Source organism: Vigna unguiculata, chromosome 1, assembly GCF_037176805.1.
Source record: "Vigna unguiculata cultivar grain cowpea cultivar isolate G323 ecotype 2 chromosome 1, ASM3717680v1, whole genome shotgun sequence".
In the NCBI taxonomy this organism is placed as follows: domain Eukaryota; kingdom Viridiplantae; phylum Streptophyta; class Magnoliopsida; order Fabales; family Fabaceae; genus Vigna; species Vigna unguiculata.
Genome location: NC_140792.1, coordinates 43,913,051 through 43,933,623, shown reverse-complemented (window position 1 = coordinate 43,933,623; position 20,573 = coordinate 43,913,051). Strand labels below are relative to the sequence as shown.

The 20,573-nt window shown below is 33.9% G+C and overlaps 4 protein-coding genes and 1 pseudogene across 7 annotated transcripts; 2 read left to right on the top strand and 3 right to left on the bottom strand.

The window, feature by feature from the left end:
- The first annotated feature begins 558 nt into the window (after positions 1–558).
- On the top strand, positions 559–4,299 carry LOC114175973 (BTB/POZ domain-containing protein At1g03010-like). 4 transcript variants are annotated; one of them, XM_028060844.2, is made up of 4 exons: positions 559–839; positions 1,815–1,881; positions 2,324–3,523; positions 3,634–4,299. In XM_028060844.2, exons 1-4 carry the CDS (start codon positions 748–750, stop codon positions 4,159–4,161), a joined length of 1,887 nt encoding a protein of 628 aa, XP_027916645.1. In that variant the 5' UTR covers positions 559–747; the 3' UTR covers positions 4,162–4,299. The 4 variants fall into 4 exon arrangements, with proteins under 4 accessions (XP_027916645.1, XP_027916668.1, XP_027916653.1 ...); XM_028060867.2 differs by lacking the exon at positions 559–839 and adding an exon at positions 1,018–1,678; XM_028060852.2 differs by lacking the exon at positions 559–839 and adding an exon at positions 1,018–1,710.
- Positions 4,300–5,084: 785 nt separating this feature from the next.
- On the top strand, positions 5,085–5,697 carry LOC114192162 (zinc metalloproteinase aureolysin). The gene is made up of 2 exons (XM_028081823.2): positions 5,085–5,238; positions 5,377–5,697. The coding sequence occupies exons 1-2, from the start codon at positions 5,177–5,179 to the stop codon at positions 5,567–5,569; spliced, it is 255 nt and encodes an 84-aa protein (XP_027937624.1). The 5' UTR covers positions 5,085–5,176; the 3' UTR covers positions 5,570–5,697.
- A 2,875-nt stretch (positions 5,698–8,572) lies between these two features.
- LOC114192084 (monothiol glutaredoxin-S6 pseudogene) lies at positions 8,573–9,309 on the bottom strand (annotated as a pseudogene).
- Positions 9,310–13,400: 4,091 nt separating this feature from the next.
- LOC114167450 (Thioredoxin superfamily protein) lies at positions 13,401–14,040 on the bottom strand. The gene has a single exon (XM_028055771.2). The coding sequence runs from the start codon at positions 13,960–13,962 to the stop codon at positions 13,654–13,656; it is 309 nt and encodes a 102-aa protein (XP_027911572.1). The 5' UTR covers positions 13,963–14,040; the 3' UTR covers positions 13,401–13,653.
- Positions 14,041–16,484: 2,444 nt separating this feature from the next.
- On the bottom strand, positions 16,485–19,941 carry LOC114186904 (Cysteine proteinases superfamily protein). The gene is made up of 3 exons (XM_028074978.2): positions 19,828–19,941; positions 18,735–18,851; positions 16,485–17,566 (listed from the first exon to the last, which is right to left on the bottom strand). The coding sequence occupies exons 2-3, from the start codon at positions 18,839–18,841 to the stop codon at positions 16,696–16,698; spliced, it is 978 nt and encodes a 325-aa protein (XP_027930779.1). The 5' UTR covers positions 18,842–18,851; positions 19,828–19,941; the 3' UTR covers positions 16,485–16,695.
- Between the last annotated feature and the right edge of the window lie 632 nt (positions 19,942–20,573).

The following is a 20,573-nucleotide window of genomic DNA, read 5'->3' as shown; positions in this document are numbered from 1 at the left end:
AAAATTATAAACGAAAATAAAAATATATTAAAAGAAGGACAATTATATTTTGACTATTAAATCTTGACAACTTTATCTTATAACATGATGTATAATTTCTAAGTGGTTTTGAAATATTGAGAATGAGAAAATAAAAAAAATGAAAAAATACTTAGAAGATATCAGCTAAGGTGTAAGAGAAAATTGTCAAAATTTAATAGTTAAAATATATTTTCGATAAAAGAAATGTGTTAAAAGATTACATTACATTGATCAGTGTACTATAGTTAGCTACTACCAGGTATCGCATTATAACATGCAATCCTACTCAACCTTTTAATCCAACTTTAGCAAGCTTTACACATAATATACTTGGTTATTCTATGCCATTCTTTACGTGAATATCTTTAGCTACTATGTCATCATCATCACAATTCATAAAAGCATGTCACACTTGTGGATTCCTGCAATTTTCTTAAGCCAAAAACCATGTAAAGAAAAGCGAAGACCACTTATACCTTTCACCGAAAAGTGCAAGCACACTGCGTTTACCTTCATTTAAGATTATAAAGTATGTTTCCAAGTCATATTCTCCATCCTTTAGGCCTGCATGGCTTCATGTGACTTACACTTCACTTCAACTTTCTGCTCTCACACAAGATGAAATTAAGAGCCTCATGAAGTGGTCCTAACTCAACAAACACTCTGTCTCACCACACAGTTTCACTTCCTTTCTTTCGCTTCATCACTATTCCAAGAGTATCCCTCATGGGAGTGGTAACTGTTGCTGAATTGAAGCCCAGCATTTCAGGAAAAAGGACCTTTCGTCCAAGCTCAAGCATAAGACATGCCACCGAATGGTAATGTTTTAATTCACACCATGTTTTTGCTGCATCAGTGTTGATTGCAACCGTACATGCTCTAGCATTTAGATTCATTAATGAGGGCCTTCTGCATAATTCAGTGTCTCTTTCAAGTGGTTTCGAGTTCAACGATGAAAGTAGGTTCAGATGGAAAAAGTAGCTGATGCAAGTTTCAATCTTGTAAAATTTTCTTATCTAACAAAGTCACGGGGTTGTCCAAATTTATGGTAGAAAACAACACTTCTTGGATATGGTGGAATGGGTTAAAACATTGGTAGATAAAGATGTAACATTGACCATGATGTAGTGTTTCACCCACCTGACAGCGGTATGGCGCTGCATGGTGAATATTCAGATCTCATCTGCTGTCACCAATGTGAACGACAATTAATTTTGTCTGTCAATTATTCTCGTGCTTTTGTTATCTTTAGGCCCTAAGATGATGTAATTGGAGCTCACCGACTATGGGAAAAATGAAAACCCTTTTGGCTGCACATAGATCAGGACAGGTGTTAACATCACAAGCCCGTGGCTCCAAAATTGAGTTTCTACTTCTTATCTTAGATGTGTTCAATGATTTGCATTCATGGGTTCCACTACAGTGACACAACCATTTAACTCTTAAATATCAATTTGACTTTAAACTCTTGTAAACATGCTGTGTCTGCAGTGGTGTGTCTATTTATAGTCTTGCACAAATTCTGTATTTATTGAGTTGGGGCCATTCACGCCTAAAACTTTGACATTGGAAGATTAAGTTGTCTCTTGGGTTGTAGAGAGCACATGGCTTGAGTTCCAATTGTTACATTAAATTGCAAACAAACATTCTGGTGGAGGTTATTTCATGGTCTTTCATAATTTAACTTTGGTAATGTGTATGTATGCCTGCAGCTGCAGCTGTAGTTTTTGCTTTATGTTGAATTTTCCAGGTTCTATGTTATGTAGTGATTCAGCCAGATTTGATTTTTATAGGCCAATATCTGACGTCTCTAGTGATCTCACCATCGAAGTAGGAGCATCAGCTTTCGCACTTCACAAGGTAAAGAAAACTATCTGCTATTCTGATAAGAGGTTTAGTATTCTTCATGGTCTTCTTTGGTTGAGAATCTTAAGAGTTCATGAATGTTTGACAATTTTATGGGTTGATTATTACTTTTATTTTCATTTTGCTATCAAACATACATAACCAATCTCATGTTCGAATGTTTTTAATGTATGCATTGTAAGCATCATGCCCAACCTTAGTGCACTAGCACACTACGGCTGGTAAGTGGTAACAGAATCATGAACATAATGCTGCATGGATTTGTTGGGCTGATATGGTATGGTTTCTTCATTGTCTCTTTGCATGACTTAGTCTAAAAAGAGAAGAAGAAAAAGAAAGAAAAATAACAAAAGTGTAATTTTTCTGTACCATGAGAAACAGAAGAATTAAGATTTTCCGTTCCACTGTGTACTGAGTGTACCAACTTTTCCACTAGTTTCCTCTTGTTTCTCGAAGTGGAAGAATTCGGAAGCTGCTGTTAGAAGCAAAAGATTCAAAAGTTTTACGCATAAGTCTCCCAAGTGTGCCAGGTGGAGCAGAGGCATTTGAGCTAGCTGCCAAATTTTGCTATGGAATCAATGTTGAGTTCACTCTCTCAAATGTTGCCTTGCTACGTTGCACGGCTCATTTTCTCGAAATGACCGAAGAATTCGCAGAAAAAAACTTAGAATCCAGAGTTGAAGCATACCTTAGGGATACAGTTCTACCTAACATATCAAGCACAGTGTATGTTCTTCACAGTTGTGAGGCCCTTCTTCCAATGTCAGAGGAAATAAACCTAGTTAATAAACTAATCAATGCAATTGCGAACAACGCGTGCAAAGAGCAGCTTACATCTGGTTTACTAAAACTTGATCACACTTTCCCATCCAAAACCACACCATCCATGGAGCCAGAAACACCCGCAGATTGGTGGGGGAAGTCTTTCAATGTTCTCAGTCTTGAGTTCTTCCAAAGAGTTGTATCTGTTGTGAAGTCAAAGGGACTGAAACAGGACATGATCAGCAAGATCTTGATGAACTATGCACATGGTTCTCTTCAGGGGGTTGGTGTTAGAGATCCCCAAGTGGTGAAAGGAAGTCTTCATGACATGGAATTGCAAAAGAAACAAAGGGTCGTCGTTGAAACCATTGTTGGCTTACTCCCAACTCACTCAAGGAAAAACCCTGTTCCAATGGGATTCCTCTCAAGTTTGTTGAAAGCTGCAATAGCAGCACCTGCATCAACTCATTGCAAATCTGATTTGGAGAGGCGAATTAGTCTTCAACTAGACCAGGCAATTCTCGAAGACATCTTAATCCCAACAAACTCACCTCAAAACACCCACAACACCATGTATGACACTGACTCAATTCTGAGGATCTTTTCTATTTATCTAAACATGGACCAAGAGGATGGAGAAGATAGTGATAACTACATTGACGAAAGCCAAATGGTGTATGATTACGACAGCCCTGGATCTCCAAAACAAAGCTCAATTATAAAGGTATCGAAATTGCTGGACAATTATCTCGCTGAAGTAGCTCTAGACTCAAACTTGTCGCCTTCAAAATTCACAGCACTTGCAGAACTACTTCCAGATCATGCCCGTGTTGCAAGTGACGGACTCTATAGAGCTGTTGACATCTTCCTTAAGGTGAAAATAACTCCCATCCTGTTTAAGCTTTCAAAAAAGACTTAAATTTATGCAATATATGATATGTTATTGTTGGTTGTGATCACCAATTTTGTTTGGTTATGATGTAGGTTCATCCAAACATGAAGGACTCAGAGAGATACCGGTTATGCAAAACCATTGATTGTCAGAAACTGTCTCAAGAAGCATGCAGCCATGCAGCACAGAATGAAAGGCTACCAGTGCAGATGGTGGTTCAAGTGCTTTACTTTGAGCAAATGAGGCTTCGCAACGCCATGAATGGAGGGCACAACCAATTCTTCTTTGGCCAGTTTCCTCACCGTTCAGGAAGCGGTGCAGGGAGTGGAGCCATTTCCCCGAGAGATAACTATGCATCAGTGAGAAGAGAGAACAGAGAACTGAAGCTTGAAGTAGCAAGAATGAGAATGAGGCTCACTGACTTGGAGAAAGACCACGTGTCTATGAAGCAGGAGCTCGTTAAGTCTCACCCTGCCAACAAGTTGTTCAAATCATTCACCAGAAAGCTGAGCAAGCTCAATGCTCTATTCAGGATAAATAGCATTAAGCCAATTGGTGGCAAGGCTAGTTCAGAAACTCGCTTCCCTTTTCCAAAGCGAAGACGCCACTCTGTTTCATAACTTTATTCAAACACGTAATATGCCATATATGCAACAATTCATGTACAGTATGCGTAAAAACATTGTAGTAATGCGTAATGCACGGAGTGATTGAGTCTATTTTCCAGTCAACAGGTTTTTGAGTTATGTTGCTGACTATCTACTGTGTTCAGTACTATCATTACCCTTCTGAGAAACTCAATATCAGAATTTTAGTATACAAACGCTTTCTGAGAACTGAAATGTTACTGAGACATCAATTTTTTTGGGTAGTAATTAGCAAGCAAAAGAAATTGTTATCACTTGAGTAAGTGTGATGGCATAGGATACCATAATTATTAGGATGAACCAAGGAATGAAAAAAGGAACGAAAAGTAATAAACAGGAAACAGACAAGCGAAGATTCATTTTACTGTCGGGTATAATTGGCTAGGGTGAAAAACATGTAAACTGTAATAATTATTTCCAACTTCATTTTTACACGCAACAATGTTACAAAAAGGACCATTTTTTTTATTTATGATATTTGGTACGGAACTTCTATACAAAATTACTTTATTTATTCTCTTCTACTTGCCTTTCTTCTAAATTTATATTGTTACAGATAATTCTCCAAATTTATTTCAACGTGTTCCATTTATTTTTTTTAAGTTTCAAATTCTCTATTCTCTCAAATCTCATTTATTTCTCTCTTTACCGGATTACTTAACTCATTTCTTAAATTTATATTTCTTAAAAAATATCTTAACTTTAAACAAAATAAATATGTATTAAAAAACATATTAAATTAGAATTAATATACTATAATTATTACAATAGTTAAATTACAACTCAATAAAATACACTAATAGGAAGACACTAGTAACCATTTTTCTTATTTTAACTGCTAAGTCCATATCCTATTGGGCCATCGTGTTGCGCGTTGGAAGCCCAATAGGGGTCAGGCCCTGTCTGTGCAAAGCCGATACGACGCCGTTCTTATCCAAACAGTCTTGGATTTGGATCCTGCACCGTCTTCTGGTGCAGTGTGTGAACGATGACTGTGAGGTTGTCTATGGCAGGGGTTCGGAGCTCGTTGCCCTTTTCGGCGCTAATACGGTGACTAACCCATCTTCTTCTCCGCTATTCTTCGCTTTCTAGTGATATAAAATATCATCACTTGCCTTTTTTCCCCTTAAAAAAATTATTAGGGTTCCTCTCCATTAACGTCGATTTATTCCTCTGTGTTTGTGACAGACAAGTTGAGCAAGAAATGGAAACTGTTATTAAGGTGCTGCAGCCTGGACCCTTGGGAATCATAGAGCACAAGTTTTCTGCTGACGAAATTCGTAAGGCTAATGCCACGGTTTCAAAAGCAGTGATCAATTGGCGAAGGAATGCAAGCCTCGAAGACAATAATCACATTTTGAAAGACTACATTCACAAGTGAAGTAAATTTTAGTTTCTTTGGTGGCTATTTCTGTTTAGATATGTGATCTTTATTTAGATGTTTGATGTTGTAAATGCTGGTTACTTGATTATAAATTATATGAAATTATTTAATTATGTTTACGATAATATTCTTTTTATCATCATGTTTACGATGATATGATGATGTGGAGTGTGGATTGACTTGCATTATTTTGTTGTTGGAGATGCTACACATTGCAACTTTGCAAGTGATTCCATTTCATCTGCGTAGGCGACGAAAATGATTTATCTTGCTTTTTGACAATCTGCTCAGGTTGGGTGTCAGCGTTGTCTTTTCATGTCACTTTTTTACATAATCTCTTCTACGAAGATTAAAAATGTGTATATTTGAGGTACTTTAATTAGTTATGAAAGCTATGTTTCTTGAATAATAGAGAAATAAATAAATAAGTTGGATTTGATTCATCTGCAATGAGCAAGTGTAAAGTAAGAAATAGTAGCTGATGAGGCGATCAATAATTGATTTTCTTTTATGTTGGAAAGGTATGAAGTATTAACAGTTAGTTTTCTTATTAACGACTGGAATTATTTTGTTTCTTTTTTAAGTGTGCTGTCAGTTCCTTCGAGAGAAACTAAATACAAGTAAGTTATGTCTCAATATCCCTTTTCTGGTGATCCCTATCTTTTGCAAATTCATTTATTGGTTGCCCAGTTTCTGAATTGTATTTACTATTTGTTAAGGATAAAGATAAGATGCAAGAGAAAGTTTTGTTTGTTTGTGTTTTTGGCCCTCATACTTTTCTATGTACTCTAACTAACACTCTCCTCCCTTTTTACCGAATTGATAAGTACTGACCTTTTACACGGAATGGGCTATGAGTCAATTATGGGTAGGCCTTGAACCTTACTTGAGTTTGATTTTGGCCATTGTGTCAAAATTTAAGTGTTTAGGTATTTTACATTTGACTGGAAAGAAGTTCCACTTAGGTGATAGGGCACTAACCAGTCAAACCTCTGATAAGAAACGATGTCATAAAACACGTCAAAAGGGCACTAAAATTGCTTAAAGAAGGCGAACTTTTTAGAAAATCTATTATCTTGTGTTATCTTGTTTTTCATATGGATTTTCCCTAGCCCACTTTTGAAACATGCATGCGTCAAGCTTTCGGTCGTTTTGTGAGCTAAAGAAACCATACACTGGCATTCTGAAGAACACTTCTTTTGAAACCCAATATTCTGGTTTTTCTTTAGTAACTCTCGTCTAAAATGCTGGGACACTATTTAGCACATCTTTATTTAACATTTTTTTTCATACTAACATAATTTGTGTCTTTTTGTCCCCGGAGACTTGTTCTAGAGTACATATCTCGAACCATTTCTTAACACATTCTATCATTGGTAAAAGTTTGAGTTTTCCTAAAAAACAAAGTTGTCGCAGTTTTTTTATAACAAAATGTGTTTTAAAATAATTTGTTCGTGTTGTGGTGTATGATGCTAAAAATCGGTAGTACCACAAAAATAGGTGCATTACTGGGTTTTCTAGATCCTCTAGTATTTTTTTTTTCGATTTGAGTGTTAAAATGCCTTCTATAAGCACCTACACCAGTTATTGCATTGTAGTGAGAGAAGAATATATTCTTCAAGGTTTAAAAACATACATGCAAAAAATAAATTGCTTTTCCACAATTGGATGCTACTCAATCAAATCAATCTAAAACATTCAATTTTTAGTATTTTCCTTTGGCCACCTTTTTTATTATTTCATAGATAATATATTTTGTAATAAAAGCACACAAATATAAGAATAAAAACTCGATTTTAGCCTTTAAAAAGTATGTGTATCCTATTAATTTACTCACATAAAACTAGTTTATAGTGTACATGTACATGTCTAACCTATTTCTGCTTAATAAATAATATACATGTATGCCAAAACAAGGTTATATTCTAAATATAAACAACCACAAAGATACTTTACAGAGCATAATTTTTGAAGTTAAATTATTTGTTGGCATATACCAACCGGTGTAAAACAAAAATAAAAAGGACCTTGGCATATGCGGTTCGAGAACTAGTATAGAACACAAAACCAGTGCAAGGCCAGTTCTTGGCATCGCAGTGGGGACTCTGGATTCCTCGACAACAGCTTCTGCTTCAAAATTGACAAGCATTTTTTTATTATTACTTATCTCTCACCCTGTCTCTCATATTTTAAGGATATCCTATGCATAAACATGGAATATGTATTTCTAAAAAGTTGTGGCTATATCGTCTCCTCTATGACATCTGTGTACAAACTGCTCATTAATCTTTCTTCCTATAACGTATTTTTAGATATTTTCTTCCTACATTAAAACCAACTTTTACACTTAAGCTTTATATAAACTTCGTAATTTAACTTCTTCCAAAGCTAAAATACTTAACTTAATTTGAAGTTATGGGAAGATTGTTAAAAGTATTCCGATTTAAGAAATTTGATGATGAAGTTTCCAATTGAACAATTTAAGCACAAATATAATGTTTTTAATAATCTATAACTGGTTTTTATTGCTATTTTGAACATTATATCGCTTGTCGAATTAAGAGATGCTGTGATTTGATTACGTGAAAGGGGTGTGAACATTTGTTTAGTTTCTTAATTCATGTAACTCGAACAACTGTGCACTGCTCTGTATATTCACACTCAGAATACTTTAATCGAACTGCCGATATAAATGTTACATCCTTAATCTATATAGTAATGTTAAAGTTTGTTTGAGTAGCCTTGATCAATGATGTGTGAATATTTCATGATATCTCATACATTAGGAGAAAATCAGAGCTGTGATAAGAAAGGAGAAATAAAAAAATAATGAAGAGAATCAACCGACTGTTTCTGATATTCCACATATCATTACCCGATTACTGCTATTTGCTATGTTTACGTTATAAATCTCTCATATTTCACAGATAGAATCTCCGAATTTGAGATAATATTACATGTAACTTTTCTTTTGTTTACTAATCTCTCTTAAGAAACATCTGTCCACAGAACTGAAAATGAGATTATTAACGGGTGAGAATTACACGATGAAATGGCCAAACCATGTCTGGTTAAAGCCTGGTCTGCAATAATATACAAAAGAAAGAGTAGTGCTGTTCTGCTGCACAAAAGAACACAAAGGAAAAATGGAGAATACAAGAGCATGGCCAGAACTAGAAGAAGACTCTCTATACTAAACTGCCTCGCAGAGCTAGTTCTCATAGCTTAGAAAAAACTAATTAGAACCTCTTATTTGATCATATGGGGTGCTCGGGTTTGCAACTTCAGAGAAATATGGCTTTAGCCTTGAGCAGCAATTGGGAAAGCCTGTTTTGAACATTTAGTTTGAATACTTCATCAGCACCACCTATGAATTCTTGTCCTATGAACACTGCAGGCACACTGGGGCGGCAACCTAGCTGGAGAAGTGCACTCTCTACTTGTTGGCCACTTACCATTTTGTCAATCTCAATAACTGCATGGTTGGCACCAAAGCTGCATATCAGAGCCTTCACTGTGTGGCTCATGCAGCAATTGCTCTTGCTGAAGATCACCACTGGCTTGTCTGCAATCAATGGTTTCAAGTCCATTGCTGTGCTGCAATTGGAATTTTGGTTGGAGGGTTTCTAGAGTGACTGCTAAGTGACTATGTGAGTTTGTTTGGTTGGTTTGATCTGCTGCTAAAACTTGAGATTAAGTGGCCTATTTATACATGGCTTATTCTGGGAGGATAGTTTCGTATAGGGAAGAATAAACACCTATCTCATAAAAGAATAATAAACATTAAAGTTGTGGGCGTCATAAATGGATTCCCAAAACCTACACAGTTAATGCAGCAGAAGTGAATTGCATTTGAATTGATGAGAAAGAATACAGAGATATTATTATGCATCAAGTCAAATAATGGGGCAATGACATGTTGGCAAATGTACATGATAATTTCTCAGGTTCAGAAATTACTTGTTGATTAAGTCATTTTTTTATTATCAGAGATCTCATGACCTCTCTTTTTCTTTATAAAATACACAGATATTGTTATAGATTAAACACTTAACACTTTAATCCTTTCTCTCTCTTTTCATCACACTCTATGATTTACTATACCTATATTTCTTTAGTTTCTATCTGTTTCCCTTTCTCAATTTTTATTAGTATATAGGTGTCCCCAAAATATTATTCTCCTGCATATGATATATTATTTTAAACAATGGGAAAATGATAACTTTATTCTATTCTATTCTATTCCTTTTTACTCCATTCTGGTTCATCCAATTTCACTATCGTTATATATCTATGTAGGAGAGTAAATATAATGGCCTAGTTTATATGAACTTTTGACTTATGAAAACTTTTTAATTAGAATTAGTGTTTAATTGAAGAATTATACATGTTCAGAACATAAGGAGATTAAATGAAAAAGATTCCAATACATATTTCCTAATTAATTTTTTAATTGTCATAAATATTTATTTAAAATCACCCTTCTTTCATATCACAATAAGATATCTTAATTTTTAATAAACTTTTCTCATAAGACATCTTAATTTTTAATAAACTTTATTAATATAACGTACTTTTAACACAAGATACATATCTGAATATGATACAGAAAAGTTCATCCAAATCAACTGTAATCATTATCAGACACATTTATCATCAAATTTTAATTTAATCAGTGATCGAATTTGAGTTATGACATATAGATACACGAACACAATAACTTGGGAAACCTTGAGAAACAAAATACTGATTCCCAAATTGTTGTTCCAAAGTAAGAAAATTGAGTGATATATAAGAAAAACAAGACCCATACTCTTATATAAGCATTTCATATTTCAGAAGTGTTTATGTTTGATGCAGAAAAACAGAGACAGGAACAGAGGATGTATCCACCCAAGTTCAAGGGTATGTGAAGTGTGAGAGAGGTACCTGGACATGGAATTTAGTTAATAAGTAGGACGTTAAAAAGTTAACATAATTTGACTACCCTCCTCTGCTTTTGACACGACAGAGGAGTGGAGTTTATCCAATCGACAAGTAGCAACTTGTTATGTTTTCACAAGATTCGCACCAAAAACCGAAAGCTGAGTTGAAACTTGAAAGATTGGGAGAGAAATAAGTTTTATTTATTTGTTTATTTTGGGACTATAGATGGCCTTTGATTTCATGAAACTCTACAACCCTACAGGAATTGGAGAAAAGAAAACGCACCGAATTTTCCCTTTTTGCAATTTGTAATGCCATAAAAGGGTGAAGGAATATACTACCAAGATGTTCTTTAATCCTATGCACAAAAGAAATCTTCTAAATCTTTTATTCATTTAAATTGTTGTAACATTTCGACACCCTTATTCTTACCACGTAGGCTTTTTAATTAGCAGCTTACTATTTTTAGTGCTGCATCAAATCTTAGTCAACTCAAAGGTGTCGACATTGTTAGGTGTGAAATTTTTATATGGTTTTATTTTTAACAAATTTCTTAAAAGACTAAACAAAGTATACTTCTTCACTATAAGACTATTATACATATCAGAATAGCAAAAGATATTCTAACATGGAAATCATTAGTCCTTTACATTGTAAATCAATTAATGTATGTTATTTGTATGTTAATAAATATTGTATATATTATACTTTATAATAACATTTGAAACATTGATTATAATTATCATAGTGTAATGTGATGAAATTTACCTTCTGATAATTTAGTTATGTTTTGTATGGGTACTTAAAGTAAATCTAATCAATAATGGATCTGAGCAAAAGAGAGTTAGGTTTCTATCAATTTGTAGGGTTCTTTACTCAAAGGAATTGTGAATTTTTACTTGATGCGATCTATTACTAAGCTTCATTCAACCTATTATCACGTAGATGTAACGTGTGGAAAATGAAATTGTGTTACCAAAAGTTAATTTAATTCATTATGTTAGAAATCTCCCATCGATTAGAGATAAGGTTAATTCACAATATATATAAATGGATAAGGTTAATTCACAATATATATAAATGGATGTAATTCTCATTTTACAAGTCGGACGATTTTACCGTAGTAATAATGTGTGAAACTTTGGAGGTCATCTACAGATGTCAGCAAATGTTGTCATTATTTGAGCAACAGTGTGAAGGGGTTGGAAATATTAGGATAGAAACAAGAGTGATGATTCCTTGGTAATTTGATTGCAGAAAATAAAAAAGACGTAACATGGGTGAATGTGATATCGATTGAGCTTTGCATCAATGGGGATCTTACTTTTGTTGAGACTTTATCATGGGCAGATAAGATTGAAAATAAGACTTTGGTATATAGAGATTATTATTCCTAATCTTTTAGCACCAGAATTTTCCACGTGCCTTCAACTCCTACAAACAGCTCTTGCTTTCGTTTTTTCTTGTTTCGAATTGTGTAGCGTCAACTAAGGATGTTGCATGGTTTTCAATAAACGGCTCAAGGGGAACTCAAAGGGTCACTTGGTTTGTTTTCAAGTACTCGGAATATGATTATCTGCATCTGAAATCTGGACACAACAAAAAAATACATTTAGAAGATACCGATTCAAGTTATAAGAGAAAGTTGTCAAAATTTCATTGTCTTTTAATTTTGTAAATTTCTTTTATAAAGTTACGACAATTTCAGTACTGAAAAAATTAAAGTCGTCAGAAATAATGAAGATTTCGATTAAAAATAGTAACATCATCTACGTAATTTATGGGCAAATTTGTTCCACTCATATGAAAAAACCTATCTTATTTTGCCCATGCATCTTCATAGTGTTTATGCAAGAAACAAAAACGAGTGATCATGTTTTCACACCTTGCCTTCTTCATAATGTTCCATATGATTCATTGAGATCAAGTAGAAAGAATGACAAGAACAAACTTGTTAATGAGTTGCATGATTTATTGAACCAAAGTTTGAATTATTGAGAAGAATGCTTATTTTAATTATATTTTTTCTTGGTTGGGATACTATTTTTATTTATTACATTCTTTAATTATATTTTTCTTCCCTTTTTTTATGAAATTTTTTACAAGGGCTGAGCTTAAACAACCACTTTTTAAGATTTTGTTCTCTGACAAAATTCTATAAGCAATAGTAACGAATCGATCGACATGAATTGATGTTTGAAAACCCTAAGAAAAGAACATGTAAAAATATATGCTTGGACTAAAACTCTCACCCTCCCTATGATCTATATAGAGATATATAGTATAGTGTAAATAAAATAAAATAAAGAGTTAAAGTATGTTGATTCAAGCTTTGTGACTCCATTGCAACAGTCATGGGAAGAGTTCTTGTAAAAATCTCCAAAATTAGCAAATATCTGACTCAGATATATACTGTGAAATCAAACCTACCTCATACAAGTTGTGTTCATGAGTTTAGAATAATAAATGCTTTGATTCTTAACGTGGGACCTAAAGCCCCTCAAAGGTAATATTCTCTAATCCAGAACAATATCTGAATTAAGCTTCCTTATCTTCAGATATTCATTTTACCATTTATTAATGCAAGCCTTTTAGTATTTCTTTGCGTTATAACGTCTCTTTAAATATTTACCTAATCTAAACCCTCGCATATAATTACTATTTTTCTAAATTATCTTGTTCACTGTATTTGAACATATCTTGTCTCTTTAATCGTAGAGGGTACACATGATTTTTTATGACAGTATAGTTTAACTATAGTCTGTATGATTATGCAGAAAAACAAAATTACTTCATTTATCTTCTTTATTCTTCTGCTGTCTGTTAATAAGTAAAATTTGGATTCTTCGCTAGATTTTCATTTTTTTTTCTGAGTCTTCAAGATACACCGATAAATACATACTTTAATCTGAATTCTTACTCATTTTTCACTATTCGTATATCAAGAAAAGCAAAGAAATGGGAACAAGAAAACGTTTAGGGCTTATATGTATGTATATATATATATATATATATATATATATATATATATATATATATATATATATATACTTTAGTAAAGCAACGTAATTAACCACGTACATAATCATGACTACAAAACCATCTTATCGAGCTCTAAAACGTAATAAAGCATTGATCTTGGATGTGTGATGAAATCAAATCCATATAGCACCAGCATTCTTGAGAAGTGGTATGAGTTCATTGCTGAGATGCAGACTCATGATTTTCTTAGAACCACCAATGAGTCGTTTTCCTATGAACACAGCAGGAACACTTGGTTGGCACCCCATTTGAAGCAATGCACTTTCAATCTGCTGGCCATTCGCCATCTCATCAAGCTCATGAACAGTAAGGTTTGCCCCAAAGCTACGTATCAGTGATGTCATGGAATGGCTCAAGCAACATGTGCTCTTGCTGAATATCACCACAGGCTTTTCAGCTACCAAGCTTGTGATTATTTCCATGCTTCAAAACACTGAAACTCAACACAATGCAATATACAGAAAAGAGAGAAAAAAGGAAGATGTTGGAAAATGTGGTTCATTGAAGGGTTATTTATAAGCTAATTGAATGTAGTGGTGGGCAATGTTGTTTTTGTCGCTTCATATGGAAGAATAAGATCGTGTAGAAGAGAATTCGGAGGATTCTCCATAACTGTCCTTTACCACTGTACTGCATGTGTTGTAGATAACAAGTTGGCTACCTAGCTGTTAAGGTCAATCTAATGAATCCAGAACTTTCTTCGAGAATAAGATTCATGCTCGATCGTGCATGAAGCATATTTTTTTTTTTAATTTTTTTTTACTATTTATTCTGCAACATGAATGAGTGATCATGTTACCACCATTATTTATAGAAACACTGAACAAAACTCAATTTCCTCTTGCTGTATGTGTCTGTTCATTTTGGAGCATCTGCTATAAGCCTAAGGATGAAAGAAAACAATATCAGCAACTTTTTTGATTGCAAGATTCGTGACTCTTTTTCAATTCAGAAAATTTGAAAGGTTGGAAGTGATTAGGAATACGATTAAATGGTTAAAAGCGCAAGAGGCCCAACTTCTATTAACGAGAAAATCAGCATCATACATAGTGTGGCCATGCACTACTGTACAATATGTTTATGTCGGTCATATCTATATATATATAACACTGCACTGTACAAATTGCACATCTTTAGCAGTTATATTATATCCACACATATGCTAAATTTTTGTTTCTGTCATCTCCTTGATTACACTGAAATTTGTGTGTTTAAACAAAAACATATCATTTCCTGGCACTTGTGTTTATGACTATTCAAGAACAAGCAATGCAGCTGTGAATATACTCGTTTGGGTGATGACCAACTTGCATTAGCAACAATCCTACCTTACCTTAAAACTAACTATGGTTAAAAACTGTTGGTCATTTAAGTCTGTAAGTGTTTTTTAGGATGGATTTCTTGTGACAGTTCAATATGTTATGGTCACACAGTAAAAGGGTTATGCACTTGTAATCATCTTGGTTCTTGAAAACTTTACCATAAGATGATCACTGAGTTAAAAACTGACACTTGTGTATCAAAATCTTGCTTCTTGAAATGGGAGGAACAAACAAAGATCACTAATGCTTGAGGAGTCACAAACATGAAATGATATTATGTTGGTCCATTTAATTTATTAATTGAGAAACCAGAAAGGCTCATAATAATGCATGATTTTTGATGGGTTATTCCGGCAACTGAAACCTGACACCTCTATTCAAATATATCCTTTGTACCTCAACCATATTTTATTGTGAGTCTACATGTGGATGGTTTGATAAGACGAATATATGGCAAAAGTGGTTGAGAAAGAGACAAAGATATAAAAGGAATAAGAATATAATAGTTGTGGACGAAGTCGGTTTTCAGCATACACAGAGTCATGGATTATAGATTAAGGAACTCAGATATTATCTCTCTCCACTTCTTCTAACCACGATGTGTATGCTTCAACTTTAACCCTTTTTCTAGATGCCAAGAGCTTATATTCCTTTGGTTAATTGTTTCAACATATTATAAATATGGTGATTAGTTCTATATGGCAATCTAAAACCATCTATGATCGGTAAAATCAAAATTTGCACTGATAACAACGGTACAATGTGCATGTCAACTTCATAGGATTCTGTAAGTGGAATCTTTATCTGAGTACAATCTGCGTTTTATTTTCTTTCACGTGGTGAACTTCTGTCTAGATAATATTTCACTTATTGCTCTGAAGATTTGTTTCTTATACACCTACGAATTAACAACATTTCCTTCCATTACAGTGTTGACACATCAACAATGTTTTTTTCTTTAAATTCTTTTGCCACTTCTGCATTTTTACTATAGTGCCAACTTCTAATCTAATTCTTCAGTTCCAATCACAGAGAAGGCGAAATTCCTTTCAACAGTTTTGATCGCATTCCGTTCGTAATCATGTAATTTGCTTAGATTTATGTTTCAAATTAGTGAGAATTAACAGTTAATTCTTCATAACATTAATTAATTAATTATACTCAAAACAATGTTCAATCATTCATTCAGTGGTAAACAGTTTTAAACTCATGTTACCTTTAATATCACATATCTTTATCTCTCAAAAATTACCAAAGCTTCTCCAGAGTAAAGAAAACCCACCAACATTAAAAATGATTGATTTACAATTTTGACTCAGTTCAACATGCCTAGTCAATCGGTCAATCAGCACTAACAGAGACGATAACATAATATATACAACGGATTTAAGACAGTTATTGAATAGAATCTGTTATATAATACAACTTAGATTTCAAACCCGCAATCAAGATTTTGTAAAATAATTCAAGTTTCTAAATTTCTCTCATTATTACTTATTACTAGCCCCGTTTCTAGGTGAATTCATTCAGCACAACAAAAGTGCCAGTTCAGACAAGTTGACCATGTTATTCAAACCTCGTAACACTTGAAAATATTACTAAAACGCTCCAAATTAAGTAGATGCCGCAGAAGATCATTTACATGATCATCAACATAAATAATCATCCAGAAAATATGAATTACAGTTGTGAAATGTACAGTTATAGCCATTTCAAAACCAAAAACTAGGGTTTCAAGAGACCTAAAGCCAAATGCCTGGCTGTAAAGAAAAATGATACAAGGCAACATGATAAGCAAGCATCCCTATGATTATATTATATGCCCCCATTTGATCATGTTGGGACCACGGAATTATAATGCTCTCCTAGCCCAAAAGCATGCTTATGATAAGAAAGCATGATACTCGAATTAGACAAGCCAGTGCCACCATCAGATTTATACTCTTTGCCCATCTCCACATCTGGGAAGGATCCTGAAAATATCATAATATGCTTCTTCAAGCAGTGAGTCAAGGCACCAAGCTCTAGTTGCCCTCCCCATATAGCTGTGGACTCCACTTCTTTACAGTAATTTTCAAACTTCTGAGCAAGTGATTCATCAGAATCATCCTCAATTAAATTCTCTGACAGGAAAAATGGAAGGAAATCAGATGTATGCTTTCTCATGTAAGCAGCCACCATTTCCCGAAGTTCTTGGTATGTATAAGGAGATCTACCACCAGAGAGGACAGCCAGCTGATCTTCAACAGCTCTATAGAGGCAGTGCCCATCAGGCTTTATTTCACAAACAGTCAAACCTAGAGGCTTCAACTTCCTTTCCAACTTCTCGTTTTCAATCATTCGATCACTTACAATGTCAGTCTGCTCTGCTTGGATTCTCTGTTCCCTTTCTGCTTCTTGTTGAGCTCTTTTGTCTCGCCTCTGTTTGGCCTTGCTGACCTTTGAATGTTCAGGTTGACTAGCAACAGATACTCCAGCAATGGCCTTAACCAAAGTGTCCAAATTGCTCTTTTCATTCCCATTACCGCTGCTACTATAGCCTAATGTAGCCAATTCCTGGGCATGCTTCTCCTTCAGCTTCGTAGAAAGTTGAGAAACCTCTTCCTCCACTTGCTTCTTCTTAGCTTTCTGCTCAGCCTTGCTACCTCTAGCTGCAGCCTTTTTCATCTCAACTTCCTTTTTCTGCAGCTGCGATATCTCTTTCCTGAAAATAAGCAAGTAATTAGGGAAGAATTCACATTGCACGAGAACCCAAAAGAACACAACATAAGTAACACGTACCTTGACATTCAAGTTGCTATATTGAAACATGAATCAATAATAAATAAGAAATTAAGGAAAACTAATAAACCACGTACTTGGAAAATAAAGCATACTTAATTGTGACATTCATTATAAAGTAGCTGCTTTCAACCATGCAAACCAAATATAGCTAGCCATAGTGATTCAAACAGTTTATTCAAACTGAGTATAGCCATGCTGATACATTAGTTTCAATTACAAGCATTTTCTCAACTAATACAACATAAAGTCTTTCACCAAATAACTCCTATTTTATTTACTTCATTAGCTTTTGCCAATGGAAAGTGACAATTGGCACAAGTTTTCGAGAAGCCTAATGCTAACCTGAGTGAATGAAGTGACCCGTGTTATTTTATTTGTCTCCAAAGAAAAGGAAAAAAAAAAGAAATTCGAACTATTTTAAAAACTAAAGAACCTGACTAAAACTTTTGATCACTTTGTTTTCTTTGATATGTTACATAAACAAGAAACTTTTTTTAGCATTTTGCACTAAAGTAATACTGGAAGATGTTTCAAACAGTTCAGTCAGTATAAAATGGTAAAACAAGTAACATGAGAAATCTCTAAGTATTGGCTCAGAACAGAGACAAAGTACCACAGCAAACTCCATATCAACGAAGCACACCTTAAATGTTATTATAGAAACAAATTTTCATAGGTACGGTATTCTAGGGTTGAGGGTTAAGAATCATGCAAAGGAACGTTTTCTAAAGGGGAAATGCCATGCCAGTGATGCCAGTCACAATTCTTATGTCCTGTATGGTGAGTCCACTAATCATGCTCGTTTGCAATTCTGAGCACAGACAAACTCGCCCAGGAATGGCAGGGATGCAGAATCGTGCAATTCTTCAAGTTGACAGTGATTTTGAATACCATAGCATGATAAAACTCCTTTTATCTTGCGAAGTAATTCAGATTGACTGAGTAATTCAGATTCCAGAATGAGTAAAATTCATCTGTGCTGAGCTTTAGAGTCAATCTCTATGAGTAAGAGAGCATCTAAGTAAGACTCAATACATTCACAAAAAAGGTGAGAGCTGAAGATGTTGATCTTATGAAGAGTGAATCACCTATGGCGGGAAAGAATTTCATCACGAGTCTCCGGCTTCATCTCAGATGTTTTGTCTGAAATCACTTCTTCATGAGCCTGCTCCTTAATTTCTTGCGTATCCTCCATTGGAGCAGCCCTAAAATAAAAATAAAAAAAATAAAAAGTAGAAACATTTTACAGTGATAAGATATCATAACCAAGCCAATAATCATTAGTTAGAAATAAAATAACAAGGCTATACAATGACACCAATGAGATCTCCAAAACCCTAATGCATTATTAAAGTCTAATTTGCCAATATCTAATCTATGCAAACATGGATCTTTCGGTGCAAGTTATTAAGCCGCAACAACAATTTCCCAAAACTAAAAAACAAATCATTTATTAACAACTCAAAGTAGATATGAGTCAATTAGTTAATCTAGTAATGCATGCATTGTTACCACAGCCTTAAACGAGTTTAGACACCAAATACCAACCCAAAATTGTTTATTACAAGACTTCTGATTTTCATGAATCAAACTTCATAACAATAAAGGGTAAGGGAGTTTGTGTCCTCGAAAAACAAATTTTAAACCCAAAAAAATAAAATCTGTGAACACACAATCAGGATTTCCAACTACAAATGGCGCGGCCACTCTTGGAGAAATCCACCTCAATCAAAAGAATTTTACAAATCCTGGATTAAGGCACAGATACATCCGATTAATGAATCATAATCAATCTCAAAGACCAATCCAATAAAAAGGAAAAATTGAGTTTCACATTCAAGGCTAGTACAACTAAAAAACGCAATTAAACCCAATAGTTTCTTTACAGACAGGGGACGTGATTAAAGTTGAAATTAAAATCCAATCACAAAGTTATTCTATACATCCTCACTTCGAAAAAAAATTAGAGCTTCAATAAAATTTTGAAAAAGGGGTAGTTCATGGCGGCCTTTGCAAACATTTAGGGAGTACTGTGTAAATTTGCTAACTGATATGAGAAAAATTATGAGTGGCATGGGTTGATAACAGTAATAATATTAATAATTAAAACAATGAAAAAAGAAAAAAGAGTAATTGAGTGCAGAAGTGGAAGAGAACTAGGTTGGAAGAGAAGATGCTTACCTAGCTAGCGCCTACGGCGGAGACGACGATGTTTGTGTCTCACAAATGCAAACAAAACAAAAACCAGAAGCGAAGATTGTGGGCTTGGTCCATTTTGCCTCACTTGGACTTTTTAGGGTTAGCATGGCCCATCATCATTAATTTGGATAAAATATAAAATATTATGTTTTCATTTTACTTCCTTTTCTTAATTTATTAAATAGTGATCAATAATTTTGTAGATAAAAATAATATATTTAAATTAAGATAATTTTAATATAGAGTTGTCGTGCAAATTTATTAAAATGTATTTTCTATCCGTTTGTAAGATAACGTGAACAATATTTTTTTGTATCATTTTTATTTTAAACGTAAATAAATAATATAAAATAATTACATATTTCTTAATAATTAATAATACTGATTCTTAGTGCTACTTTTGTAAAGAAAAACAAAAATAATTGACATAATAGTAGGATTGGAAGATCGAGACTTCCTCGTCCACTCAAACACTTCATAGTCAAATGTTATGTTTTTAGTAATTTCAATTGCAAAATATTTAGTGCATTCAGAGTAATAATGATATATATGGAAGTGAGTAATAGTGAAACAAAAAACAACCTATATGGCTTAAATACATTTTTGTCCTCATTTTCGTAATGTTTGTTGCGGATGGTCTTCATTTTGACAGAATGTTTAAAATGGTCCTCATTTTTACCGAATGTTTAAAATGATCCTCATTTTCGCAATTCGTGTTTTATTTGGTT

Coding starts and splice junctions, on each gene's coding strand:
- LOC114175973 (XM_028060844.2), top strand. CDS start 748: ATGGGAGTGGTAACTGTTGCTGAATTGAAGCCCAGCATTTCAGGAAAA. Junction 840..1,814: donor ATAAGACATGCCACCGAATG/GTAATGTTTTAA, acceptor TGATTTTTATAG/GCCAATATCTGACGTCTCTA. Junction 3,524..3,633: donor CTGTTGACATCTTCCTTAAG/GTGAAAATAACT, acceptor GTTATGATGTAG/GTTCATCCAAACATGAAGGA.
- LOC114192162 (XM_028081823.2), top strand. CDS start 5,177: ATGACTGTGAGGTTGTCTATGGCAGGGGTTCGGAGCTCGTTGCCCTTT. Junction 5,239..5,376: donor CCCTTTTCGGCGCTAATACG/GTGACTAACCCA, acceptor TGTTTGTGACAG/ACAAGTTGAGCAAGAAATGG.
- LOC114167450 (XM_028055771.2), bottom strand. CDS start 13,962: ATGGAAATAATCACAAGCTTGGTAGCTGAAAAGCCTGTGGTGATATTC.
- LOC114186904 (XM_028074978.2), bottom strand. CDS start 18,841: ATGGAGGATACGCAAGAAATTAAGGAGCAGGCTCATGAAGAAGTGATT. Junction 17,567..18,734: donor GAAATTCTTTCCCGCCATAG/GTGATTCACTCT, acceptor GCTTATTTTCAG/GAAAGAGATATCGCAGCTGC.